Source organism: Neopsephotus bourkii, unplaced genomic scaffold (genome assembly GCF_033783945.1).
Source record: "Neopsephotus bourkii isolate Nb327-2 ecotype Australia unplaced genomic scaffold, CSIRO-AGI_Nbou_v1 NB_284, whole genome shotgun sequence".
Taxonomy (NCBI): Eukaryota; Metazoa; Chordata; class Aves; order Psittaciformes; family Psittacidae; genus Neopsephotus; species Neopsephotus bourkii.
In genome coordinates this window covers 770,437-796,955 of record NW_026900793.1, presented here as the reverse complement: position 1 = coordinate 796,955, position 26,519 = coordinate 770,437, and the positions used below count along the sequence as shown (strand labels likewise).

Genomic DNA, 26,519 nt, shown 5'->3' with positions numbered 1-26,519 from the left:
CATGCTCTTTCTGTTTCTTCTGCAGGGAATGGCTCTGCGTGCTGGCACTTTTCCCTTGCAGTGCCCTCTGTGTCAGCTGTGGAAATGTTCTTCATGGGGATCTGAATCCCCACAAGGTTGGTGTCCTCCTGGCCAGCACTGTGCCACGCCTGGACCTGCCCCCGCTGTTGTGGCCCTCCGCTGACCCCCAAGTGTAGGCTTTAGCTCCATAGAGGAGTTGGAAACAGGGTGTGCTTCAGCAGGGGCTTATCAGTTTTCCTTTCTCCATCAGACAAGCGTCATGGGAAGACAACAATGCATATGCAGAACTGTACCAGAGGCACAGCAGCTGCGATGCCAGGGAGTGCCTTTGTCCAGGAGGCAGAGAGGTGGCAGAGCCATACGGGTAAGCTGCCAAAGCTGCACCCTGGGGCTGGGCACGGGATCTCTCTCTCAGCAAGCGCTCAAAGCAGAAGGGCTGAGAACAAGATCTCTACTGGACAGTCCCCTGCTGTGGGCACTTTATCCTTAGAGACATGAACCCATTTCTTTCCCCAGGCCCTAGCAGCTGTTTCTGTGCAGCTCCTGCGCTGCTGTGGGCACTCACAGACAGTGCTCCAGCCTGAGGAACAGCTGTGCGGCCAGATGGGAGTGTGACAGCTGTGCTGGCCTGGGCACCTGCAAGTGCCAAAGCACCGGGCGCTCCTGGGCTGGAGCCAGGGGCCAGGCAAGGCCTGGCAGGGGGCCTGTCTGTTCCTGAGGGGCTGGGGCACCGCTCTGGCCTACCCTGCTCCAGGCCTGGGAGCCAAGCCCTTGATGTTCCTGCTTCCCCTTGTAGCCTCTGATGCCAGCTCAGAGCCTCCTGGTCCCAGCAGTGATGGCCCAGCAGCATCAGCACAGTCTCCTGGATCTCTGGAACTGGAGTTCAGCAGCCCCAGCCCCAGCAGCCAGGCAGCATCGGGCCAGACTCTGGAACCTCAGCCACAGGAGACCAGCAGCCCCAGCAGCGACAGAGAGGTGCCATTAGGACCATGTCACAGTTGCCCAGTGTGTGAGGGCAGCAGCCCCTCCAGCCACCCTGGGCCTGACCAATGGTGACACCAAACCCAGTGCACCCGTCAGACCCAGACACCCTACACATGGCTTAGAAGGCTGCAGGAGAGAAGCTGACTGCCAGCAACACGCGCTGCAAGCAGTACCCGCAGCCAGGCAGTGCCAAGGCTGTCCCAGTGCTCCCCATCACTTGACACCCGCAGCACCACCAGGCAGCGGCCATCAGCAGCATCCCGTGCCTCTGCACCACTGCGAAGAAGCTGGAGCAACAGAGCTGGTGGGCCCATGCGGGTGCAAGACTGCCGGGCCCAAACTCCCAACACACGGCGCAGAAGATGCCGTTAGAGCAGCCACACGCCAGTACCACGTGCAAAGAGGAGGACACACAGACAGGCTGTGTCAGGGCTATCCCAGCGCTCTGCAGCACATGCTGGCAGCTGCTGCAGCAGTGACAGTCAGGAGTCATCAGGGAGCAGCAGCTGCAGCACTGACAGCACTAAAGGCATTATAGCCATGCCACAGTTCCCTGGCACTACAACAATCGGGTCATGCCACGGCTCCCCGGTGTGCTCCGGGTTGAACTGTCACACCCAAGCTGCCTACACGCGGCTCAGAAGACAGCAGGAGAGAAGCTGAATACCAGCACCACATGATCCCCCTCCACCAGCACAATAAAGGTGGCCCTTCATCTCTGGACTCGGAGGCTCCAGGCTCCTTGGTTGGCTTCCTCCTCCTCTGCCTTTCTCAAGTGGCAGCATGAGGGTCTGGGCCCAGAGCACTGTCCTCTCCAAGGGGTTGGCACCCCCTTCCCCAGAGCTCCCTCTGCGCTGGTCGCCCTTGGCTGGCTGTCCAGCGCCTTGGCCGTGGGCTTCGGGCCTCGCCAGCCCCGCAGCCGGCTCAGTTTCCTGCTGCAGGTCCGCACCCTGTCCCGTTACCGGGGCTCTGCCCTCGAACCCTCAGCACCGTGCCCAGCGCGGCCTCCTGTCTCCCGGCAACGCGTGCTCCGCCCGCCCGTCCGCACGGCACGGCCCTCGCGGCTTGCCGTAGAGCCGCGTTGCGGCGGGGTTGCCGCGGCGGGGCTGGTGGTGAGTGTCACGGTCAGCGGGCCTACCCCTTCCCTGCAGGTTCCTATCCCCCCTGCGCCTGTACCTATCCCCGCCACTGCTGGGCCCTGCCGGGGGCTGCGCTTGCAGCCGCGTGTCTCGGGCAATGGCCGATCTCAGGGGGTGTCGTGCGGTGTTGGGGGGGGGGGCATCATTTCTGGCTTCGGAGGTTGCCGGCAGGTGTGGGTGCTCCCCCGAGTCGTGAGTGTGTGTTTGTGGTCATGGGAAGCGCTGCCGGGTCTGAGGGGTGTCTGTGGCTGCCGGCTGCCAGGTTTAGGGGTGTCTCTGGGCTGGGGAGTGTTGCTGGCCTTGCAGCATGCCGCAGGCTTCAGGGGTGCTGCCGTCTGTGGGGTGTTCCTGGGTTTAGAGTCGGTTCCTGGCTTTGGCCACTACTGCCTGGTATTTGTGGTTCGAGGGTGCTGCCAGGCTGGGGGTGCTACAGAGCTTGTAGTTTACACGGAGCAGGTTTCCGAGCTGGCTCCCGGATGGCTTCTCCCCTCTGCCCTGCGAGACTGGGAGGCCTCGGTCACCAGCTGCTGGACAAAGCTGTGTTTTCTGGCCCAGCTTCTCAGCCTCCTCACCTGCCTCCAGTCAGCTCAGCTTAAGGTCCGGCTTTCTCTGTGTTGTCTATTGTGGCCTCCTGCTGGAAACTGCTGTTTGTTGTCCAGAAAAGGGAGTTTAACCCGCGGCCAGGCTCAGAGCTGGGTGTCTTTGCTGGAGCTGCCAGGGCCGATTTTGTGAACTGTCCATGGCTCTAATGTGTATTCCCCCAATCTGCCCTTTCTCTGACCTGTTGAAGCCAGCTTCTGCCCCAGCCAAAAGAAACCCAAACCCTGGAAGTGCAGTAGTGCCAGGAATGCACCTCATACGGTGCCAGTGTGGCCATGATTTGCTCTCTGCCTGGGCATTCAGGCTGTGTGAACAGCATGGGTACGGAACTGGCTGCCCTTGGGAAGAGCTGGTAGCACTCGTTGCTACCCCTCAGGTGTTTTTAACTTGTCCTGACAGAGGTGAAGTCACATCTGTCACATTTAAAGTACTTATACGATAGCACGCATTGTACTGTCTGCTGTGCTTTAGTATTATGTGATGTGTTTATAGTTTAATTGTTCTCTTGCTTGTTTTGAGTCTCTGATGCCCATCAGTCAGGGTCATTGATCCTGTCTGGTATTTGCTTTGCTCCTGTATAGTCTTGACAGTGGCACAGGAGGGATGGTGGGCAGTGCTGCTGCACTGTTGGATGCTGTGGTGGCCCTGAGGAAAGGGGTTTTGGTAAATCCTTTCCTGAACCTCAAGCAATCTTCTGCCAGTGGAGCTGCCGAGGCACTTCTGTCACTTGACGAGTTCACTAACTTTTCTTGGGTTCACCTTAACTTCAGCTCTGTTTGAGATTGCCAGCAAGCCTTTGCTCCTGTTGCATCTTCCTGTTGGTCTGCATGCCACAAAGCATTTTGTCAGCAGCTGTCTAGTGATGGAGAGACTTCCCATGACGGTTGGCTGCTGGGGCAGTCAAGAACAGGAGAGGGGTGTAACGTAACCTTTTGAAGCTGGATGGAACCAGCACCTTGAATTTATTCTTTCTGTCCTGATGCGTGATGTCAGATCAGCTCTGGTAGCTTTCTTTGCATTCCCGTGATACCAGGAAGGGTCATGAATCTTTAGTCTCATGGTAGGTTTTCAGCTGTAAACCCTTCTGTGTATTTCTACCAGCGTCTGCTTTTTTCCATGTAAAAGCATCAGCTGGGCCTTTGGTTTTGTAGTCCATGGCATTGTTTTTTAGTCCAGTTCATCCAGCTTATATCAAGTTAGGTATGAGGAAGAAGCTCTGTACTGTGAGGGTGGTGAGGCACTGGGTCAAGTTGCCGAGAGCAGTGGTAAATACCCCATCCCTGGCAGTGTTCAAGGCCAGATTTAACAGGGCTTGGAGCAGCCTGATCTAGTGTGAGGTGTCCCTGTTTGTGGCAGGGGGTTGGAACTGGATGAGCTTTAAGGTGTTTTCTAACCCAAACCAGTTTGTGATTCTATGATCTGCATTTGTCTCATTCCTTCTCCCTCTCTCAATGTTTTGGGTAGCAGAATAATCTATCTGTTAAACAGAAGATTAACTAGGTGCATGTGTCTCTCTTAATAGAGAGTGGGAGAGGAAGGCAGAGGTGTCTCATGAGGACATGAGTAGCAGTGCTGTATGGTGAGCAGTTGTGATGGTTTTTGGCAGCTGTGGTAGCTGTGGCCTTGTGCTGGCTCAGTGCTTCTGGCTCAACGTTGGTGCAAAGGTTGCCTATTTCTGGCCTGGTTCTGCCTGTGCCCTTGGTTGAAGTCGGGTCTGTGTTATTGTCTGGAGTGTGGCTTCATACCTTGTTCTGCTTTGGGAAGATTTTGGGTTGTTGGATGGGTGGGGCTGAGGGCAGAGTTGGCAGTGAGTTGGCTTTGGTCTCCGGGATGATGATGTCAGTGCAAGGACTTTGGCTATATTTTGGCTTGCCCTTGCAGTTAAATCCAGGTACATCAGCATCCAAGAAAGGAAGAAGACTAAAGGCAGCATCCTCCCCAGCCAGTTCTGTTCTAGGCTTCTGTCTGTCTTACATCTGCTCTGGGAGTGGTGCCTGTGTAGAATGACGTCGAAAGGTGCTGGAACTGCTTTCTCAAGGAAGAACTACAGGCTGAGCACCGAGCCAGAGAAGTCCAAGGTTACAGGTATGGGCCTGTATGTGCTGGGTAAAAGTAGGACTGCTGTGGACCCAGTGAGCAGCCCTTACCTCACTTGAGATCAGCTGCCTTCCAGTTGCAGTTACCTTGCTGATGTGAGGTGTGCTGAAGCTGAAACTGAGTAAATTCGTGAATTGAGATTTTGGGAGGGACATTCCTGTAGTAAGAAGGACTTCAGAAAGTCCTGTCATGGTGCCGTTTCTTTGACACACAGCCCTGCCTTGTGAGGCTGGAGAATGTGTTGTTGCCTGCCTTCCTCCATCTGATTTTGGGAGTTCCCCTTCCAGGATGAACAGCTTGTCAAGTTCTCAGATTAATCCTTTTCTGGGAAATGTTGGTACCTGCTAGGCAGTCTGTTTTCTCTTGGACTCACCAATCCATCAGAATTGTGCTTATGAGACCACAAATCTGTCAAAGGAGACCACAAATTTGAGGGCACTGTTGCACCAGTGGGATTCCTGAGGATGTAGTTCCACTTGTGGGGACCAACTTACAGCCTCCCATTTGCTATTGTAGAGCAGCTCAAATTGGAAAGAGCCCTTGTTGAGGAGATGCACCCCATAAATGCTGACTCCGGGGCTGCTGGTGAAGACAGTGAGATGAGAACTGACTTCTTGAAGCTGTGTTTTCCACTGTGTTATCTGCAAACTTGAATATGATTTTCCCATAGTTACCAGTTTCTTGCTTACAAGTGAAACTTATGTTTGAGTTTACCTCCTGCCTCCCTCAGCTCATTTCCTTCCTGTTTTTCACAAGGGATCGTGAACAGTAGGCTGCTGAATGATTACCTGCATTGTGTCTTTACCAGTGCTGATGGGAACCAGCCTGCAGCTGCTTACAGGTATTGGACTTCTCATTCACTAGATAGCAAGTGATGCTGTATCAGTGCCCAGCTATATACAGCACTGTGGTGGAAGGAAAAGTATTTTATTGCCACACAGTGGTATTTGTTATAAGCACAGCAGCCCTGAGGTATAGAAATGATTCTTGGGTCTCGTCTTTTAACAGCTTTTTCAAATTGTGGGGCTTGCTAGGAAGGACTCTTCAGATTTGTTTTTGCATGAAAGAAAACCAACCCATACACAAAATCTCTAGGCAATTTTCCTGAGATAAACAGGCAGGTAGGCATTCACCTGATTGTTTCTGTTCCCTCTTTACTTGTAAGGAAGAACAAAATGCCCAGGCTCTAGGTACAAGAATGAAAAACAGGCTGTCAGTGCCCTGTAAACTGAAGTCAAGACTATTACTGATACATGGAATACCATGCATTTCTCAGGCTGTGGAACTGTTGGTACTTTTATTACTGGGAGCCAGCAAAGGAAAAGAATCACAAAATTCCTGTTTAGTGTCTGTTTTCTTTTATTTGTTTTCAGTTCTCCTTCATCTTGTAGGCCAGAAACTTGTAGCTTTGGATGAGAAAAATTTCCCTTACTTTTAGCTGCTTTGCCCGAGGCAAGTCACAGGTTCAGTTGCAGAGCAAGGTAGGCCTGTTGTTCCTGCTGGTTGGCTGTGCTGCTGAGTGGCTGGGCTCACTTTCCAGGGGCTATACTTAGTACTGCCAGCTCAAATGTGAGCTCAGAGCTGCTAAAAATAGCTGTTGGCCTTCTCCACTCTTGGAGAGTGAGGCTTATGGCAGGGGTTTGGCATGAGCTCTCCTGCCAGCATACCTTGGAATATTCCATCTGCCTGAGTGTTTTGGTTTTCAGTAATTTGAATTTCTTTCCCTGGTGATTAATGCCTTGAAAGCTCAGAACTGATAGTTTGTTGGATTAGTCTCTTGCTTTTTTCTTTCCTTTCTTCCTTCCAGCCTATTGCCTAGACTAGGCTATTTGGTAGAAAGGCCAGTAGCAGCCAAATAGGTCTTGAAATAACATTTGCCATATGAGAGAAATTTTATTGTATGACATCTTGTCTTCAGAGGCCTAAATTCCTCACAGAGGAGCTCACTGTAGACATCTCTCTGGCTGTCTCTTCTCCTTCCAGAACTCCTGCTCCATGCTAGCTTCTGATGAAGCTGCTCCACTGAAGGCACCCTCTCTCATGGCAATCGAAACTGATTTTTTGATTCCACTTCTGTGCATCTTCACCTCCATCAGGCTTACAAAAGGTCTATCACCACAGTCTTGGGAAAAGCTCTAGTCCTGCAGAAGTGAGACATTGTTCCACAGATGGAAGTGCAAAGTGATGTATTGAAAGGGGTACAACCTCAACATTGTGAATAAAATGGTCAGCCCTGGGCTGATCTTTACTGCAGTGGAATGAAATTGGGATGACAGACTGTCAGGAAAAGAAAGTAGGAAGTCAGGAATTGTTAGGAAAGGGACAAGGAGAATCATCATGAATAAATTTGTGGTTCACCCTCACCTCAAGTACCATGTCACTTTGGTCTTGCCAGATCCAAAAGGGTATTTTCATGCTGCAGGGGTTTTGAGGAAGGGTGAGAGCAAGTCAGGTGTCTGGGATGGCTCTTTCACAAGGAACAGCTAAGTGAACTAGCCTTGAAGAGAGAGAACTAGAGGAGGGCAGTAAGAGAAAGTACTCTAAAGTAGTGGCCCAGAGAGGGTGCATGAGAGAATTCTCAGTATGCAAACAAAATCGTTCTGGCTGATGCCAAAGCATGCTTTCTTACTGCCACAAAATACTCCTGAGCAAACTGAAGATTCTTTGTTAGCTACTTCGCTTCTTCCCGCTATGTTGAATCCTTGGTTCACTTATTGCCCCAACGTGGTGAGCAGCAAATTCCCCTGATTCGTCACAAGAAATACAGATGGATGGAACTTCCCAGTTCATGTCTCACAGCACAGGACTGTGTGGACACGTGTGTGGGCTGCAACTCTTTAAAACTTGGAGATAGAGTTTTCTGAATAACTCCTGTGCATGTGTATTCCCCAGAAAGCACCTGACGTTCCAGAACCTGCAGGAGCACCTTGACCGGTTGCTAGCAGAGAAGAGTGGCTCTGAAGACAGTCGAGGTAGGAGACACCGAGTGTCTGGTTTGCGCTTTCTGCTTGTACTGCTTAGTTGGGAGGACAAGTTCTATCATGAAAGGCAGTTCTCTGAGTGAGCCTTGTTCTGCTCTCCTGTGCTCTAATTTACTGTACCTTTAAATCCTGCCTGTGAGGGGCTCGTCAGCCATCCTTGAAGCAGGTTGCTGGTGGAAGCAGGGGGCATATTTTCAGGTGAAAATGCCTGGAAAAGCAGTTCGGGGACAAATGTTGAAGGTGTGTCACTGGTAATGACATACAGAGCCGTTGCTGTGACCAGCAACACGCAGTGTTTTCCTCAGTGGGAAATGCAGAGGCTTGTTGACAATTGTACATATTGGTCTCCACTGTAAGTATTCCCTTTAGGCCTCAGGCTGTTGCCTGTATTCTTGCTAGCATCCATTTCCCTGAATGAGTCAGGATGTGGCAGGATACAACCTGGCTCCTCTCCTAAAAATAACTTTTCTTGCTGGCTGCAAAGTGTGATATGTTGGCGAAACATTTGGCTCAGAGTTTAGTTTGGTCTTTAAATTTTGCCACAGTAAGATTTTGATGCGATGTGGAAAACTTAGCATATGTCCTGCATGTTGCATAGCTAAGACCTTACGTGTTGCTGTGGAAACCTCCTTTTAAATGTCACTGGTGTCTCCTTTCCAGAGGTTCTCTTGGGTAATGCTAGTTTAGTCTTCCTCCACTGCAGTAGAATCCAGGTGCTCTTGTAGGTTTAGCTGGAGACACTCATCAGCTGTACTGCTAAATCCTGCACAACTTTCCTTAAGAGTTTTTTTGCAACTCTTGTTTCAGATCAGGTAGCAGAGGGCCGGCTTGGTCCATCTACTGTGGTGTTGGACCACACAAGTGGTTTTGAGGGGCTTCTGCTGGTGGATGACGACTTACTTGGGGTGAGTGTGGTGCTGGGAGGAGCAGAAAATGGTCTTGTGGGACTAAAAGCACTTGGGGTTTCTTGGTTTGTTCTTCATAACAGATCCCTGTCATTAGCTTTGTAGTGTGTTGTAAATGGAGTCTACCCAGAAGGCTGCAGGATCCTGAAGGAAATGAGTTCTTTTGGGTCTGTCAGTACCCCTAAATCTCAGCAAGCTCTGAGTGGAGCTGCGAGGGAGTGAAAGGTTTACCCTGGTCCAAGGGCTTGCTGAAGAGCTTGCTCTAAGCAAAGGCCAGCAGTCAGCTTTCCTGCCCAGACTTTCAGCAGACTGCCTCTTCCTTCTGTTCTGGTGGCTAGAGGGTGCAGCTGAGGCTGTCCTTTCTCCTTCGTTTCCGCTAGCTTGCTGCTTGCTCCTTAGGTGGTGCTCCTCATGCAGTAAATCAGTGGAAAGAATCCACTGGAGTGTAATTCTTTCCTACTTGATCGATTTCTGCACTCCTTTCACCCCTTCACTGAGAACAGTGTTCCTGTGCTCATTCCCTCCTTAATCAGTGTATCATTTTTTACTTCTAGCAGGGGAGGCTGCCCTGGTCTCCCTTTTCCCTTTGACCGCCTGCGGTAGCTTACCTTGGCTGTACCTAGAATTTACCTTCATGCTGGATCAGGCTGACTTGCCTGTGATTTCCTTGTTGCTACCTTCACCTCTTCTTCATGGTCTGTTATGTTACCTGCCATTCCTCTGCCTTTAGTCTGGATGTCCTGAATCTATAGGGTTTTTCTAAGTTGTCCAGGTTTCAGATGTCTTATATATAATAGTCACTTTTGAATACCTGTCACATCTCAGTAGGAACCTGTCGTTCACAACATTGCCTTTGTACTGCTGCCATGTTGCATGCTTCACTGCACTTCGAGTATGGATGAGCTGTGTGAAGGACCTGGATGTCTTCCAGGGCTCTGAGTACAGCTGCTGGGATGGGGAAGATGTTCCATCTCTTTCCTACACTGTGCTTGTCAATAACTCTCCATCTACCTTTTTGCCTGATTTCAAAATATCTTTTGTTTGTTGGTCCAGGTGATTGGCCACAGTAACTTTGGGTCCATCAGGGCCACGACGTGCGTGTATAAAGGTAAGGAGATAAACCAGCTATGTGTTGAGAAAAGACCCTGGAAAGAATGTATGGAGAGTTACACAACTAGAGAACTCAGGAAATCTTGAATATGTTTCAGATCTTGAATCTTCTCTCCCCACCTTCATCCACTGGCTTGTCCAGGAAGTCAGAAGGATGGAGGATTGTGTGATGCTGGAGTGAAGAAGTGGGAGGGGCATGCTGGGGATGTCCCGAAGCTCCTTTGAGTGTCACGTTTATTTCTGTGGGAGCAGCGTCAGGTTTGGCTTCTCTGACAATGAGCCAGGCAGCAGGGAGTCACTGTGTGGCATCTCTTTCTTTCAGGGAAATGGATTTACGAGGTGCTCATCTCTTCCCAGGGACTCATGCAAATTGGCTGGTGTACTCTCAACTGCAAATTTAATCAGGAGGTAGTGTAACTGCTGCACGTGGCACAGGGTTGCTCTGTGTTCCTCTACCGCTTCTTAGGTCAGTGTGGAGCATTGCATTGGTGCTGTGCTCCTGCCCTGCTGGCACGTGGCACCCAGCACGCACACTAGAAATACAAGATCTGCTGCTTTAGAGATCTTTACTAGACTCTCTGGTCTGTGTTCAGAGTGGTGCAGGCTGTGAAAGTCTTGTACACTGGGTGTGTTGCTGTGCTTTTGCTGCACATAGCTACAAAGTGCTGACTTTCTGCTGGCGTCATCTCTGGAGAGGGTGTGGGTCTGCAGTGCTGGCAGCCAGGCTCTTGGGGTGGCCCTCATCAGCTAGTGCTGCAGGGCTTTTTTGCCCAGGAGGGGCAGGCCCAGGCCAGCTCTTGGGATGTTTGGTGCTGGGAAGGGATGTCAGGTGCAGAGTTTCATTAACTTGCCACTCTGCAACATATGAAAGAGGAGGTGATGGTCATTCTTCTGGGCTGCTTTGGCAGAAATTAGAAGTGTAGGATGCCAGTACTCTTCTTCTAACCCCAAAATGAATAGCAAAATGAGCCACAGATCACAGGCCACTGGATATATACTAGAATGAAGATTTTTCTCAGGTAGAACATGTGTGCTGTCAGCTGCTTTGGTCTCCTCCTTAAAGATGCCCTTGCAGTAAGAGGGATCCCCCATGCTTGGTCTGGTCTGAGTCTCCTCTTTGATACTTTGGTGCAGGAAGGAGTTGGAGATACACCAGATTCATATGCATATGATGGAAACAGGGTGCGCAAGTGGAACGTGACTACCACCAACTATGGCAAAGTGAGTAGCCGTCCTCCCAGAAACGGGTTGCAGAGGAATGAGAAGGAAACAGGTGGCTTCTGCTCCAGGGCCTTGTGGAACGCCCTCAAGCTGCCCTTCCTGCTTCAGTCTGCTCTTTTAGAGGCTCAGTGCCAGCAATTGTTTGTACTTTAGGGGTGCTGGACATGCTGTCTGGGTGCTTTGTTTAGCAGCCTCAGCAGACTGATTCCCACTATAGTGCTGCTGTTGGACTCTGGAAGGTTCTGGTTCTCTGTAGCACACCAGAGGATGATGCAGTGTTGGGAGAAATACGTGTTTGATCCTGTGCATGTTCCTGTTGCTGGAGGGAAAAAGATCCCAATCAGTGGCTTACATGCAGCTTTCAGAGAATTCTATGTGAACTGGAGTGAGAAGGAGCTCTCTCTTCTTCAACCCTGAAACCCATGGGATTGGTTGTGTTTCAGACACTCTTTTGATGTGGGAACAGCCCAGATATATATTTAACCTTTTCTCTCCCTTTACTGCAGTCTTGGGCAGCAGGAGACATCGTCAGCTGTCTGATAGACCTTGATGAGGGCACCATTGCTTTCTGCTTGTAAGCATTTTTGCCCAGTTGCCTGCTTTGTTGATGTCTGTGTGGTGTGAAACATCAAGGTTTCCTCACTGCTTAGCAGATTGCTGAGCCCTATTTCTGCCCTCTCCCCTTTTAAGTTCTTTGGTAGTTCCATCCTGTTGCTTTTCTGTATTACATTCAGAAACCATCTAAATGGGCTGTTGAGTCTCCTAAGTTGAGGTGGGAGCATTTGGCAGAAAGATTTTCAACCTACAAAGTTTGCTAGGATTTTGAAGGGGAGGGCATCTCTTTTGATGCTTAATACTACAGCTGGCTGAACCACACTGATTGCTTTTGTGGTCGCTGTAGACATTGCCTGTCCTCGATTCACAAGGAGAAGTGGAAAGTCTGATGAATCTCTAGCCTCCAACTCCCATGCTCAACAGGAAAGGCCAGGCTGAATAAGAATTGTTCCCTGTCCGTAAACTACAGCCTGGACAAGTCAGATGGAATTTAAAACCATTAGTTGCTCCATGTCATCTTTGAGAGAAGAGTAGATTGAGAGCATTATCCTTCTATCTCCACCAACATAAATGGATGAGGCCAAAAATCTCACCTGCCTTTCAAATGACCTGCTGGTTATCTTGTAAGGATTTGGGTTGCCCTTGAAGCTTCATGGGCTCTGCACGTTGTGCAGACTCCAGTGCCTGCCTGTATGAAAACAGGAGTGTTGATGTGCTTCTCATGGCTGCTACTCAGCAGAGCTGTGGTGTTTGCATGTGTGACAGATTAAGAGTGATGGGAGGCATGACTGACTGGTGTGTATGTGTTGCCATGTTGCTGGGAGGGGAAAACAGATACCTGAATTGCCCAGTTGGCCTCAAAACCCTCCTGTTGTGACTAAAATGTTGTGGGTTTTCCTTCTTTCAGGAACGGCATGTCTCTGGGGACTGCTTTTGATAACATCACGAGGGGTGCTGGAATGGCTTACTTCCCTGCCATCAGTCTCTCATTCAAAGAATCCGTGGCTTTTAACTTTGGAAGCCGTCCACTCCGATATCCTTTATGTGTGCAGAGAGGAGGTCTCAGGGGAGAAGAACATGTCCTGAGACCATCTTTGGAACCTGAAAAATATGCGTACCTGACTGCAGGTCACTTCCTTCTGTTTGTACTTGTTCCCACAGCAGGGTCATGGAGACAAGAATCAGATACATCCTCAGCTGGAGCAGAACGTCAGGGCACACAAACTTGAGTGCTGGTGCCTGACAGCTTCTGAAATGAGCTTTGCTTTCAGCTCTGAATGAGTAACTACTGCTGCAGCCTGGGGCTGCCTGTTCCCAGACACCCTGATCCTTCAATAGTCTCACTGTCCAGTTTTGGAAGCCCTAATACTGGTGAGCCTCTTGGCCACTGGTCTTTTCTACTTCCTATCCATATGGGACTTCTGGCATGGTGTTAACAATAGTGAGGAAGTGGGGATAAGAGCTTGTGGCTTACCATCCATTTAGATGGCATTGAGGTTTGAACTGTGACTGAGGCATGTGTGGGTATAAAGTAAAATAGAGACTCAGTCTTTTCCTTGCATTAACAAAAGAAGTGCTGAAAGGATCAGATTGCATTTTACCTTAACACTTGCCTACTTATCCAGTGGAAGGTTACTGCCCTTTGCAAGATCCTCCTGCTGCAGACCTAGTGAAGGCTCACAAGCTGCTAGGCTACTTGAAGAATGTGATCCATATTGGAATAGATGTGACAGTAAGCTGTTGTTCCTAGGTGGAACTGTGGGGCACCACAGTGGAAAATGTGGTTCTGCACTTCTCAGCACATGCCGACAGCTCAGATGTTTCCACGTAGCTGGAGTCTAAATGTATGCTTTTGCATAAGCTGTGCACATTAGCTTACAAAATGGGATTCCTAATAGTTCCAGGACTTAATTTAAATCATACTGAGTTTTACTGTTCTCAATCCTGCGAGGTTTCAATCCCAGTGTACAAGAAGTGGTGTTTGGCAGGGTCAGAACTGCTGGATTTACTTTTGCAGCCTTAAGAGAAGCTTGTTCATATTCTAAACTTTTTACTGCTTTCCTAGTGATGTGGTGAAATCCTGGCAGGTCTGCCTTGAGAACTGTCATGGCTGCAGCACTGTTGACTCTGGGAGATGATCAGTTTATGCCATCTGCCATGGTTGTGGCTTGAATGGAGACCTGCTTTACTAGATGACCTCCTCTGCAGGGATTCCCATTTACAACCTGGGAATCATCTACACTTAAAACCCTTCTGGAAAAACCTTATCAAGGTGTATCTATGTGGCTAATAGTAACTGACATCTGTACTGCACGACAGCTCTCCAGAGGCATGAGCCTGACTGCTTTGCCTTCCTGAATGCCCATGTTCAAGGTTTTTACTGCAGTCAGCCTGTAAAAAACAGTGGCTGCCCTAGCCTTCTGGTTCATTCAGTCACTGGTGGATTGGGCTGGATCCAAGCTGTGTGTTTTCCTGCGTTTGTCATTGCAGGAGGGGAAGCTAGTGGAGAAGGACACATCCATGTGGCAGCTTCAAGGAGAACCCACAGTGTTGATTACATTAGCCCACATATTCAATTATTTCTCCCCTCTTCTGGTGAGTTTTGTCCATCTATTAAAAGCTTCTGTAGATGCCTGTTACTGTGCTTGCAAGGGGAGATAAACCTCAGCTTTTTCTGGGAGGTGACTGTGCCTTGGAGTACTATTTACATGTCTCTCTGTCTTAGTGCAAGGTGTATCTGGTGGAAGATGTGCTCATGACCTTCCTGTTGAGCATCCTTGAGCGAGGAGGGGCAGTGGAGGCCCATCCCCTTATTCAGCAGCTGCTGGATCTCATGTGGCTTCTTATGGAGGTGAGTTGCTAGAGTGCTGGTTCTTCCCCAGGGATCACAAGGAAACCCTGGGAGGAGGTTATGCTGAGGACAGGGTTCAATAATGAATGACTCAGTACTGAACGGTAGTAGTGATACTAACAAAGAGCTTACAAAGCATTTCTAAGCTTTTCCTACTGCCAAAGGAACTGGTTAGGTTGAGTAACTTCCTGCTTCTGAGAACATCAAATTTATCAATAAGAAGTGAGTTGGTCTCTTGGGTGTTTTTGATCCTTACATGATTGTGGAGGTCCTAAATTCCACCATGTGCCCCAGGAGATAGATCACAGTGTGCAGCACTGGGGTGGAAATGGGCACTGCACTTTCACTACCTCCAGCACCACTGGGAAAAACCCTCCAATTTCCCATGGCCCTTTGTGTGCAAGCTGGATGTGGTCACTCATTGTAGGGACACTTGTTTGGGGCAGCTTTTACTAGCCACTGGAAAGCTGCTGCTGCTGGAGGGCTGTGAGGAGCCAATCACTGCCAGAAATCTACTTGGAGACAGCAGATTTCCTTTGTCCTTGTCCTTTGGGGTAGCAGTTAACAGATGGACAATTAACAGCACTGCTGCTTGGCTATGAGTTGGACTCAAAAAGGCAATTTCGTCATCACATTTACTTCTTTCTGAGTTTGTTCTCAAAGATGGTATGTTTGTTAGGCTCAGGGGATATGAAGATAGGAGACTGCCCAGCTAAAGAGGACCTGGGACTTTGGGGGTTATTTTAGGTGATTTTGGGGTTTGTTTTACTAGTGCATGCTTTTCTGTAGCAAAGCAGTTGCACCAACTTCTGCTTGGACTCTCCTATGGAGTCAGATGGACAGCCACTGTGGGTTCAGAGTGCCTGCTTTTTCAAATCTGAAGTGAATGCTTCCCTCCAAGGTCATGCTCTGGGAGTTGCAGCTGTTCCCTACTCGATGCTGCTGCTGTTTAATGTGTTTGTTATTTTCTCAGGAGTATGAAGTGCACGAGTGCCTCAAGCAGCTACTGATGTCCCTGCTGCGGGCTTACAGGTTCTCCCCCATCGTCCCAGACCTGGGATTACAAGTGAGTTGCACTTCTGAATCCCCAAGAATCTGTGACTAGGCAGCATCCGTTATGTCCCCTTGTCCAAAGGTACATGATGTTTCTGATATTGCAGTTGTTTGATCTAGAAATAGCAGTTCTGTCACATCGGATCTGTTGGAGAGTCATAGCCTGTTCTGCAGATGGAGTCACTTTTGCTTTTTCTGTTTCCTTAGATTCACTACCTCCGGCTCACCATAGCAGTCTTGAAGCATGAGAAATCCAGAAAATACTTACTCAGCAATGTTCTGTATCCTTTGTGCCTCCTAGTCTCAGTTCTCCCTGCCCTCAGTAATGCAGGCAAGGAGGCTTCAAGGATTTGAAGGTCTTGGGAGGCAGAAGCCACCCTGTCTTTGAGAAGTCCTTTTTAATCGCTTAGGTTTCCTCTGTCAGTCTGACACCATTCCCTACAAGGTCCTGCTTTGAGGAGGTGGAGCAGTGTCATATAGTTCACATCCTAGTCACACAGAGAGCTTCATTTCTACCTGACTGACGTCTCTAATGTCACTAGAGCAAAAATGCTTTCAGAGCAGTCCAGCTGCTGCGATAACTGCCTGGGGCTTGTCCCAGGAGAAAGGGGCTCTTGATCTGGTAGACCTTTGAGTGGTTGTTTGGAAAGGAATCTCTCACTACAGCTCTGGAAACAAACCCTGTATATTGTCCTGACGTGCATAGCTTCTGTGCTTGCTTTAACTCCGCTGCAGCTTTGATGTGCTCCGTTCTGTTGTATTCTTCTACATAAAGAGCCCACTGCGTGTGGAGGAGGCTGGTTTGCAGGAGCTCATTCCAACCACATGGTGGCCAAACCGCTTCACCAAGGAGGTGAGTAAAGGCACTTCCACTAAGCAGACCGAAGAAATTCTGTGGCCTGCTGCCCCATCATTTTCTGGCTGAGGAGATTGATTGGCCGATGTTTCCAGCTGCATTAGTACTGGTGCATCCTTCAGAGTTGTGTGAGAGCTGTAGCCTGTCCATTGCGCTGTCATCTTTACTGTCACCTTACAGGAGGTGTTTGGAGTGTGTTGCTTAGGGCAGGGAAGGGGGGCATTTTCTATGCCAACAGATCTGGAAGGAAACCTCACAGCATCTAAGGAATTCCAGGTTGACATGGGTATCTTCAAAAGATCTCCTGCCCTTACTAATTACAAGGCCAGGGAAGGCCTGTTTAGGTTTGCTGCCAGTCACACACTGGTATGTTGTTTCAGAGAGTTTCTGCTCTCCATTTGGCAAGATGTTTTCCCTGTGAAGAGTTCTTCTAGTAATCAGTGTCTGTCCCCCAACCAGGGCAAGGAAAGTAAGGACGTGAAGGAGGAAAGTGCTGAGGAGAGACTGAGGCGGCGGGCGTATGAAAGAGGCTGCCAGCGGCTGAAGAAACGCATTGAAGGTCTCTGAGGAAGAAGGGAAATTGTCAAGATCCCCAATCTTTTGTTCAGTCAAAGGGACCAACCCTTGAGCTGTTTCTAAATTCCCATCACAACGTGAGGTCCAGCTGTGTTCCTGCCAGGATGGGGTGTGCTGCAGAGGTGGGGGCGAGCCATGCCATTATCTGATAGAGGGTTAAGAGTGCTGGGACCCATGTGCACAGGCCTGCAGCATCCCATCACAGAGCCAGACTTGCCTTCAGGGGTATTGTTTATGTGGATGGATTTATTGCTGGGTGGTGGGAGAGAAAATTCTCAGTGATGTGATCAGCTTCTGCTGGCACCGGTTCTTCCTGGGCCCCTCTGCAGATAAGGTGGCCTTTCTCCTTGGGAAGATGGTACTGCAGTTGGGGTTAGCGTGGGTAGTTACTCTCGAGTGCTTGTTTTCTGATGGCAGATGTTGTCTCCATTTTAGTGGTGGAAGGTCTCCAGGTTCAGATTCTGAAGCTGCTGCTGAACAACAAGGACAGAGGAGGGGTAAGTGCTCTGTGAATCTTTCGCTGCAGTATCCCCACATCACAGGACTTTTAAGGCGTAGATTTACCGCCTGCTTTTCCTCCTGCCAGGGGGAAGCCTCCAGATACATCTTCCTAAACAAATTCCGCAAGTTTCTTCAGGAAAACGCTAGCAATAGAGGGGTAAGTCAGAAGGTCAGCCTTCCCTCAAGCCTCATCCTGAGAGCTCTCTGGCACCTTCAGACTGGGAGCTCAGCCCTTTTGACCAGGCTGCTTCCAGCAACTGATAACTGAGGTCTAGATACGGCAGCGAATGGGGAGAAGGTCTAAGGCTAGAAGCCAGGCAACTTATCCAAGTCCTATGCAGTCATTTGTAGGAAGGTCGTCCTTGGGCACAACCTTAGGTGGGAGCTGAATGACCTTCTAAAACCTCTCAGGGAGCACGGCTGTGGAGTGCTCTGTGGCCTGCTGGCTTTGGCATCCTCTTCACTGCCTGGGTAAGGACTCTTCTGGCCCTGGAGTAGTTTGTTGGGCTGCAGGTTTGGGTAGGCATCTGCTGTTGCAGGAAACCTTTCTTTACCTGCATCTCTATTCATGATCAGCCCTGTATTTCATGGTGGAGCATGTTGTATCCATCCTCCTCTGTCAGACCAGCTTGTTGTTTCAGTGACCAGGACTTTCTAGGGGTGGAAACTGCTCCCTACCATTAGGGCTAGCCTCTCTACCAGTGCTGGATGCTAGAGATGCTAGCAAGGCTGAAATCACCAGAGTTTCTGCTTGTACCGTATGTCCACTGGGACTAAGATGAACTTTCACACTTGTCCTGATGGCTGAACTCTCATTCGTGCCCTAGAACTTGACTGTGTTGTGCCCGCCAGAGTACATGGTGTGCTTCCTGCACCGCCTTATTGCTGCCCTGCGTTTCTTCTGGGATGGCCACAAGGCAAAAAGCCCAGCCACAGTGAGCAGTGAAGGTAAGGCCTGGAGGAGAAGCTTTGAAGGCATTTGTGTGGTTAGGACAAGGCTTACCTCTTGGCAATGCTCTCCAAGATGCTGGAAATGTTCTGTTTCTCATGGGTGCCTGAGCCGTCTGTCACCCTGTTTCCGTAGTTCCCGGTCACCCTGGGAAATTCCTGTGTGCAGACCTATTCCAGTAAACATCCAGACATGAGGCTTGCAAAGGGGCACCTGTACTGTTTGCTGTTTCTCCTTGTCTGCTCTGGAGCAGAGTCTAGTATTGATTATGGGTCTATAGAAGGGCAGCTCAATGATCCTGTAGTCAAAGTTTAGGGGAAGATATTTGTCTGGTTTTGTGATTCCCAGACAGTGGGATTAAGGGGAAACCAAATCAGTGCCAGTTGCTTTCCCACTCTCAAACCCTGCCTTGCCTGTCCTGCCATGATCTGCTTGGCACTCCCTTTTCTTTCTTTAGGCTGGCCTTTTCTCAAGAGTCAGTAAGTGCCTTAATGATTCCTGTGGGACTAAGTGACAGAGCTAGAGTAGCCAGATGGAGAGCTGCCGGGGTTTCTGATGATCCAGTTTCCTCCAGTCACTGTTGCTGGGAGGGAGGAAGTGCTAGGAGGTTTGTTGTCAATGACCATGGGTTGCTTCTGTTTCTGAGTGGATCTAATGCTTGCTTCGCTGTGGAAATCACCTCTGCCTTAACAGCTTGTGCTTTATGACAACAAAAGTTGTCACTGAATATTAGTCCAGGCTGGGCCCTGGGGTCTGTCACAGGAAAACTTACATATCTGTGTGGATCCTGAGTATGTGACTCATGGAAGAATGAAATCTTCTCTGCTTTAGAGGCATATGTCCCTCCTCAACTATTCTATAATGGCAAGGTGGATTATTTTGACCTTCAGCGACTTGGAGGTCTCCTGTCTCATCTTAAGAAGACTCTGAAAGGTAAATGGTCTTACTTCCAATAGCTGCATCCAGGTCCTGGCTGGAGTTCATTTGAGAGACATCCCAGGGAGGGAGGGAACTGCAGATAGTGAATTGTGATTAAATTTAAGGAAAGGAGACTTGAATTTGAATGAGATGCAAGTTATGCTGAAGAAGACACCATCCCTCTTGGGTTGAGCATCCTTTAAATTAACAGTTTACTGTTTATATCCCTGAATGGGGCATGTGACTGGTGGGGCAGAGTCATCTGGAAATACCCTCTGGTGTGGTGCTCTTGTTGCACCATAGCCAAGGGCTGGGAGCTGTCAAAGAGCTGACCATCTGCCTGGCTTTGTTGGGTGTGAAGGATGTGCAATTTACTTGCTGTACCACTCACGGCAAGCAAGAGCAGCCCTGTGTATATACTGCAGCTGTGTGGTTGTACGCAGCATGCTACTCACACATAGACATCCCTTTTGGAAGGTTAGAAACCCCTTGCCATTCCATTGGACTTGGTTTATCTCTGGTTTTTGGCTCATGTGGCACTTGCCTTTAGCTCAGATCTCCTTTCCCATTGTGTTTGCAAGATTCAGGAAATGTTCACTGTCTCAAGTTGCTCCCTGGCTGTTCAAAATTAGATTACTTAACTTGAGAACCATGTCATCTCCTCTGGTCTCTAACCAAGGTCTTCCTGGCCAGCTTTAAAGACAAGGCTATAGATTAGAGGACACATTGTTCAGGCTTTGTGCAGCATAGCCACCAGCACAGCCTTCCTCTGAGCTGAGAATGGTTTCTGCTCTGAGTCACAGTCCTAGTGACTTTGGGACGTATAATGGGAGAGCATTGAAGAGCTGGGTGCTTAAAAATGGTCTCAGTCTCTGAGTTTCCTTCCCTCTGGTAGTTTGTTTTGGTCCTGGTGGTTGCCCTCTGGTTCCTCAGTTATTCTATTTGTTGCTGGTAGGATCAGGAACAGAAATGGGTCCTGGGTGAGCAGCACCCATTGCTGCTTCGTCTCTGCTGTGTTAGCAAGGGCAGACCTATCCCACATAAGGAAGCTGGGGGGAAGGTGAGCTTGTTCTGGTACAGCATCCTTCTCTACTGCCAAGAAGCAGGAGAGAGGATGAGCCTAGGGCTCTCTCATGGGAAGCAAAGAACAATTCCTGTGTTTACAGCTGCTTTGATGTGCTCTATGCAGATGACCTGGCTACAAAAGCCAATGTGCTGATTGACCCTGCGGAGCTGCAGGCAGTCACTATGGATGATCTCGATGAAGATGAGGAATCAGCAACATCAGCAGCACAAGTGAGCCAGGATTTACTGTAATTCACCTGTGGGGACTCTGGTGCTGGCACAGCAAGCTCGGCCTCTGCCTAGAAAAGCTTTGCCTTAGAGGAAAGCAGAGTCTGGGCCAGGACTCTTAACAGTCCATGGACAACCAAATAAATAGCTTCACTTGCATGAGGGTTGCTGGAGATCAGCCAAGTCCTGGATGCACGAAGTTTGAGCAGTGAAATTTTCTTTGCTCTGCTCTCACTACCCATTGATCTACGTACGTCCCTTCCTCTCCATGGCAGGTCTTGGTGGTTGCATTTGAAAGGGTGCGAAGCAGCTGCAGACAGAGCAGCTTCTTGGTTGCCAAGCTGCTGCTTGTACTTGGCATGTGCCCTTAGAGGAAGGAATATCCGGTTGCTAACATGGCACTGTGGGCCTAGACTTGATAGGGAAGGTACCTGCTCACCTTCCAGTGACTACTGTTAATCTTTACCAACACCTTTGCAGGCATAAGGGAGGAATAGTGGGCAGCCAAACAGCTAGAACTGTTTCTTCCTCCATTTCAGTCCCAGCGTCCCTCTGCTGCCCTGGCCATTGGAGGAGCTCTTGCCAGACCTGGCTGGCTCAGCTCCCCCACTTTGGGCCGTGCCAACCGCTTCCTCAGCACAGCAGCCGTCAGCCTGATGAACCCACGGCGGCCTCTTGGAGCTCTGGAGAAGATTAAAGTGCGCACACTAAGTGTGGAGCAGCGGACAGAGGAGGACAGTGAGTACCTCTGCTGCATGCTAGTGTGGCCCAGGTCATCCCTGGGAGAATGGCATTTTCCACTCCCAGTATTCTCAAAAGGAATGCAATCTATTTACTTCCAGCTTTGCTGACACCCACAAGTCCATAGTTAACTGATTTGTCATCCTGAATGTGACACTGGGGATGCTGTCACCTTCTGCATGTTAGGAGATGCTGCCTTGTTCCTGCAAGTGCAGTGAGACTTTGCAGAGAGGTAATTCAGAAAGAGCTGTAGACACACTTGCTCTGAACACAGACAGGCTGGATGATGATGGGTGCAGTAGCAGCACCATTGCTGCTGTGTTGGGCCAGGCAGGTCTCTGACACATGTGGAGGGCTCAAGAAAGTTGAGGGGGAGAAGTGATTCAGAGCAACCCTGCGAAGAAGGACTTGGGGGTGTTGGTTGATGAGAAACTGAACATGAGCTAGCAATGTGTGTTTGCAGCCCAGAAAGCCAACCGTATATTGAGCTGCATCAAAAGGAGCATGACGAGCAGGTGAAAGGAGGTGATCCTGCCCCTCTACTCTGCTCTCATGAGACCCCACTTGCAGTACTGTGTACAGTTCTGGTGTCAACTAAGAAGCACATGGAACTGTTGGAACAAGTCCAGAGAAGGGCCATGAGGATGATCAGGGGACTGGATCACCTCCTGTATGAAGACAGGCTGAGAAAGTTGGGGCTGTTCAGCCTGGAGAAGAGAAGGGTGCGTGGAGACCTCATAGCAGCCTTCCAGTAACCGAAGGGGGCCTACAAGGATGCTGGAGAGGGACTCTTCATCAAGGACTGTAGTGATAGGACAAGGGGTAACGGGTTCAAACTTAAACAGGGGAAGTTCAGGTTAGATCTAAGGAAGAAGTTCTTTACCGTGAGGGTGGTGAGGCACTGAACAGGTTGCCTAAAGAAGTGATAAATGCTCCATCCCTGGCAGCGTTCAAGGCCAGGTTGAACGGAGTGTGGGATGACATAGTTCAGTTTGTGGTGTCCCTGCCCATGGCGGGAGGGGGGGGGGTGGAACTAAATGATCTTAAGGTCCTTTCCAGCTCATACCATTCTGTGATTCTATGGATCTGTTTGAACAGATCCGGCAGGTCAGTCTGATGCATGCAGTGAGATGGGAATGGTATGTTAGTGTATCTAGTAAACCACACGGGCTGGGAAGGGACACTGTGTTAGAAAGACACAGCAGAGCTTTGGCTTCAGAGGGATGCAGGCAGAAGCTGAGATGCCAGAATGCCTTGCTGAGAATCTCTATTCTGTCTGGGGAATGCATTGCAGTTGAAGGCAGCCATGGAAATGAGGGTCTCTTACTGGGCAAACCCCCAGAGGAGCCAGATCAGCCCATCACAGAGAACTCTCTCCTGGAAGTCCTGGATGGGATAATCATGATGTACAACCTCAGTGTCCACCAGCAGCTTGGGAAGGTAAGCAGGAATCCATTCCCCCAGCATCCATGCTTCTACACTGTTTCCTGCTTATTAGGTGACTGTGTGTGCTCTTTTCTTCTCCCAGCTTCCATGGGGGATCTGGCTGCATGCTTATATGTCTAGGACAAAATGCCCTCATTTGTGGTTGGAATCTGCTGTTTTTCAGATGGTTGGTGTGTCAGATGATGTGAATGAATATGCCATGGCGCTGAAAGACACAGAGGAAAAAATCAGCCGCTGCCCAAAGAGGGTAAGTGTCTTTGGATTTCCAGCTTCCTTCTCTAGTAAGCCTCAGTATCTAGCAAAAAGGATGAAGCACAGTGAGTGATTTCTAGCCTTGGAGCAGCCAATGTCTTGAATGGGGTAGTAAACTGTGCCTGGAGCTGGCAGCTGCATTTCATACTGTGCTAACCCATTGTACCACAGGCTCAAGGAGCAAAGGGAATGAAGCAACCACTTCAGCTTCTCCCAGACAAGCCATGGCAGCTTGCAAACTTCCACGTGCTGCAGATAGATGCCTTGGAGATGGGTTTCTTGTGATGGGAACTCTCCAGTGCTGTCCTAGTCCAGCTGCAGGAGACAGTGTATCTGATGATGTTAAAAAAGTATCTGACAGTAGGTGACTCTAAAGCTGCTGCCCACCCTGGGCCAGCATCTGCATCAGGCCTTGTAGGCTACTTCTGAAGCAGATAAGTGCTCTTTATAGCACTGATTCCCACTGTCTACGTAGGAAGACTGCTGATCACTTTCCCTCCTGCCAATACTCCTTAGCTAGCCCGAAGGTGGTATTTGCTTTTGCATTGTTTGTCCAGCTCTGAAAAAAGGTGCTGTAAATGGCAGTGGCATCTGCCCTCACATCTCTGCACTCTTTTCAGAGGAGAGACATCCATGAGGAACTGCTGAAGAGCCAAAAGGTTTTCTCTGAGAAGCTCAATCACCTAAGCCGACGCCTTGCTTGGATAAATGTCACCATTTATTCAAAGGTGAGTGTAATGTGAGTAGCTCAGGTGAGACCAAGCCAGGTGCTTCTGTTTCTGTGCTGCTTGGCTCACATGTCACAAGTGTCATTTTCCATGGTGTTGGAGCATTACCAGTGATCTCTGGGGCTTGGTTTTCCCTTCTTGTGCATCAGAGACTCCCTTCTTAGGCCTGAGCCCTGCCTGTCCCAGACTTGGTCCCATTGTGTTTGTTAGGGCATAGCCCAGTCTGTTCTGGGCTGTGCATGGTGCTGTAAGCTTTTCCTTGGAACATCAGAGGGTGCAGGTCGAAGGGAGATTCAGTTCTTGGGGTATGTCTAGAGGATAGAGGCTACTTTGAACCATTTCCATGAGCTATGCTGTATGTCACAGGGGGATCTCTTTAGTGCTGCTTTTCCTGAAATTTAAAGTATCCAAGCCTCAGTGATTCTGCTCAGGTGTTCTCTCCTTCACTTGGTTCCCACATAGAGAGAGTGCATTCTGCAGTTAATAGTGCAGTGACTGTTTGTACAGGTTGTCTTTTTTTTCCCTGCACTCACCATTTTCCAGGCTAAAATCTCTGGTGTGTTTTCTCATCAGCAGTTTTGCTGTTAGACTGTGCTGATTTCCCTGTCTTCCCTTGAATATTGCCTTGCCCCATCTCTGTAGCTTTTTTTTGTGCTGGGGAAGAAGATATGTTTTCCTGAACATGCTGTGGTAGCAGGGTTCCCTGAGCATGCATGTGTCCCAGGTTGTAAACAGGATGGGTAGCTTGTATGAGCACATTTGGCAGAGCTGAAGTGGCTGGTCCTGACTCATGAGCTCTTTGCTTGTCCCCTCCTTCACTCCCAGAGCAGGACAGCAGGGCACAGTGCTGTACTGCAGAAGCTCTCCAGCTCCATTAGCATAGCCCACACTTGCCAAAAAATAGGCCTTTCTTCCCAGACTGTTCTTGAAAGGCAGAGGGGCATTACCAGTGTATATTGCAGGTATCACCACAATGCCCATGCAGAAATACTGTTCATGTCTCTACATGATCTGTTATCATTAAATGCAGGTGCCCACCTCCCATCAGAAGTGTGGTGTCACCTTTCTGGGTGAATCAGCAGCATTTGGGAGTGAAGGCTACAGCCTTCCCCACTTGTGCTCCTGTCCTGGTCTGCATGGCCCACAGGGAGAGCAGTTCACTAGGTGGCTTGGGCTGTGAAATGTGCCCCAGGAGCTGAGCGAGCTTGCTCTGGAGAGGAATGTGGCTGCTCAGAGGAGGTTGTCCATACTGCCTATACCTTCAGGGCTCCATCTCACCGCCATCACAGGTCTCTCCTGTCTCCAATGGAGACATCCTTCCAATAGGCACCTGCATCTCTGGGACTTGTGTGCAGTGGAGGGACACATTTGTATGAGTATTGCAGGCACTGCTGATGCTGATGGAGAGGAAGAGACTGGCTCTGTCTACAGGGGAAGTCCTGCTCTGTGCTGAGATGTCAGCGCGGAGGAGGCTGCTGCTTCTTAAGGGCAATTAGTCACTAGTTTATTCTGAGCTGAGGAATTCAAGGTTAGATGAAAAGGAGTGCTACAGCTTACGAACACTCAAAACAATCCTGCCCTCAAAACATCCCTGTGGGAAAACCATTTCAGCTTCTTTTATTACAAGCCTGTGTTTATCCATCACACGTGGGTAATCACATCTTTGTTTCCTCTTGGTGTAGGCTTTCTTCTAGCTTGGTAATCATTGAAATGATGTTATGAGGTTATCAAATCTTAATAAAACCAAATGCAGCTTTCTTTACCTTAATGTTGTCTGTAGAACTGCTTTGTATCCTGAAAACACCAGTTGGGCTGAGCTATGTGTTGGTGTTGAAATAAAAATGTCTTTTAGTAAATGTAGTTGATTTGCACTAGTTCAGCCTAATTTATAGAACAAACCCATGTAAATTTCCCAAAGGTGGTAGTGAGTATTAAAAAGAAAAACCACTAAGGAAGTGAAATTGATTCTAGACTTCTCATTTTAATTTGTTTTTAAATCAGCAGTATTACCTTCCTCCATCTACTTTGATGCAAATTGCTATTGCTTATGATACTTCTTGGCATTGCAGGATATGAAATATTATTTCCTCTTTTTATGGCTTTGTTGGTGTTGATTTTTAAAGCTTAAAGTTACGTAGATGCTCTTAATTTTCCTGGTTTTAATTTAGGAGCCTCTGAGTTTTGCCTGGAGAAGCAAGAGGCCGATGTTCCTCAGGACAGTAAATGTGGTTGAATGGCTGGCACAGAATCCAAAAGGCTGTGGCTGCCTATTATAAAGATCTGAGCTGGCATGAGCTTTCAGCCTGTTCCTATTGAATTCAGACAAAGGACCAGCCTTCTTTCCAGCAGATTTATGCTGGGTTTGCTAGTGTCTGCCTTCCTTCAGCCAGTGTCCTTGGAATAAAAAGTAGCATGCCTTTTATTGTGATCAGGCCTGTGTGATCGGATATGGCCTGCCAAGGAGCAGTTCTTGGAGGGTTTCAAGGCTCAGTGAGATGAAGACATGGTTGGTCTGATGTCACGTTGGTGATGTTTGTGCTCTGAAGTTGAGGTTGGTGTAGAGCTCTCTGACTGCTCCTCCTACCTGATGCTTCTGTGGCTTTATGAAAAGACCAAATGTCATAGATCTGGTTAATGAATTTAAAGCAGTGATCTGAGGAACATCTCAGCTGTGGAGATGTTTCTCAGGTCTAAGTGTGATGCTGATTGTTGTGTTTCTCCAAAGAGAAATGGGACAAAACT

At 49.1% G+C, this 26,519-nt stretch overlaps 2 protein-coding genes across 4 annotated transcripts in view; one reads left to right on the top strand and one right to left on the bottom strand.

Annotated features, from left to right (window-relative positions):
• The window catches only part of PBRM1 (polybromo 1), a 351,134-nt gene extending 340,748 nt beyond the window's left edge, over positions 1 to 10,386 (bottom strand). Inside the window, exon 1 of the mRNA XM_061346961.1 lies at positions 10,381 to 10,386. The gene's annotated coding sequence lies outside the window, so the exon portion shown is untranslated. The remainder of the gene's footprint in view (positions 1 to 10,380) is intronic.
• Positions 4,560 to 26,519, top strand: part of RNF123 (ring finger protein 123) — a 46,323-nt gene continuing 24,363 nt past the window's right edge. For 2 of the 3 annotated variants that reach the window (XR_009724517.1, XM_061346971.1), the window contains exons 1-25: positions 4,560 to 4,829; positions 5,598 to 5,682; positions 7,734 to 7,813; positions 8,630 to 8,727; positions 9,781 to 9,835; positions 10,160 to 10,245; positions 10,972 to 11,058; positions 11,565 to 11,632; positions 12,521 to 12,646; positions 13,231 to 13,345; positions 14,104 to 14,208; positions 14,339 to 14,464; positions 15,438 to 15,530; positions 15,725 to 15,798; positions 16,253 to 16,370; positions 16,833 to 16,932; positions 17,385 to 17,446; positions 17,536 to 17,607; positions 18,278 to 18,398; positions 19,231 to 19,332; positions 20,507 to 20,613; positions 21,150 to 21,348; positions 22,646 to 22,791; positions 22,880 to 23,044; positions 23,670 to 23,777. Coding sequence is in view for 2 of the 3 variants with exons in the window: in XM_061346971.1 (XP_061202955.1) it covers positions 4,748 to 4,829; positions 5,598 to 5,682; positions 7,734 to 7,813; positions 8,630 to 8,727; positions 9,781 to 9,835; positions 10,160 to 10,245; positions 10,972 to 11,058; positions 11,565 to 11,632; positions 12,521 to 12,646; positions 13,231 to 13,345; positions 14,104 to 14,208; positions 14,339 to 14,464; positions 15,438 to 15,530; positions 15,725 to 15,798; positions 16,253 to 16,370; positions 16,833 to 16,932; positions 17,385 to 17,446; positions 17,536 to 17,607; positions 18,278 to 18,398; positions 19,231 to 19,332; positions 20,507 to 20,613; positions 21,150 to 21,348; positions 22,646 to 22,791; positions 22,880 to 23,044; positions 23,670 to 23,777 (2,580 nt within the window). In the remaining variant the exon portion in view is untranslated. The remainder of the gene's footprint in view (positions 4,830 to 5,597; positions 5,683 to 7,733; positions 7,814 to 8,629; positions 8,728 to 9,780; positions 9,836 to 10,159; positions 10,246 to 10,971; positions 11,059 to 11,564; positions 11,633 to 12,520; positions 12,647 to 13,230; positions 13,346 to 14,103; positions 14,209 to 14,338; positions 14,465 to 15,437; positions 15,531 to 15,724; positions 15,799 to 16,252; positions 16,371 to 16,832; positions 16,933 to 17,384; positions 17,447 to 17,535; positions 17,608 to 18,277; positions 18,399 to 19,230; positions 19,333 to 20,506; positions 20,614 to 21,149; positions 21,349 to 22,645; positions 22,792 to 22,879; positions 23,045 to 23,669; positions 23,778 to 26,519) is intronic. The other variant, XM_061346972.1, reaches the window with a different exon arrangement.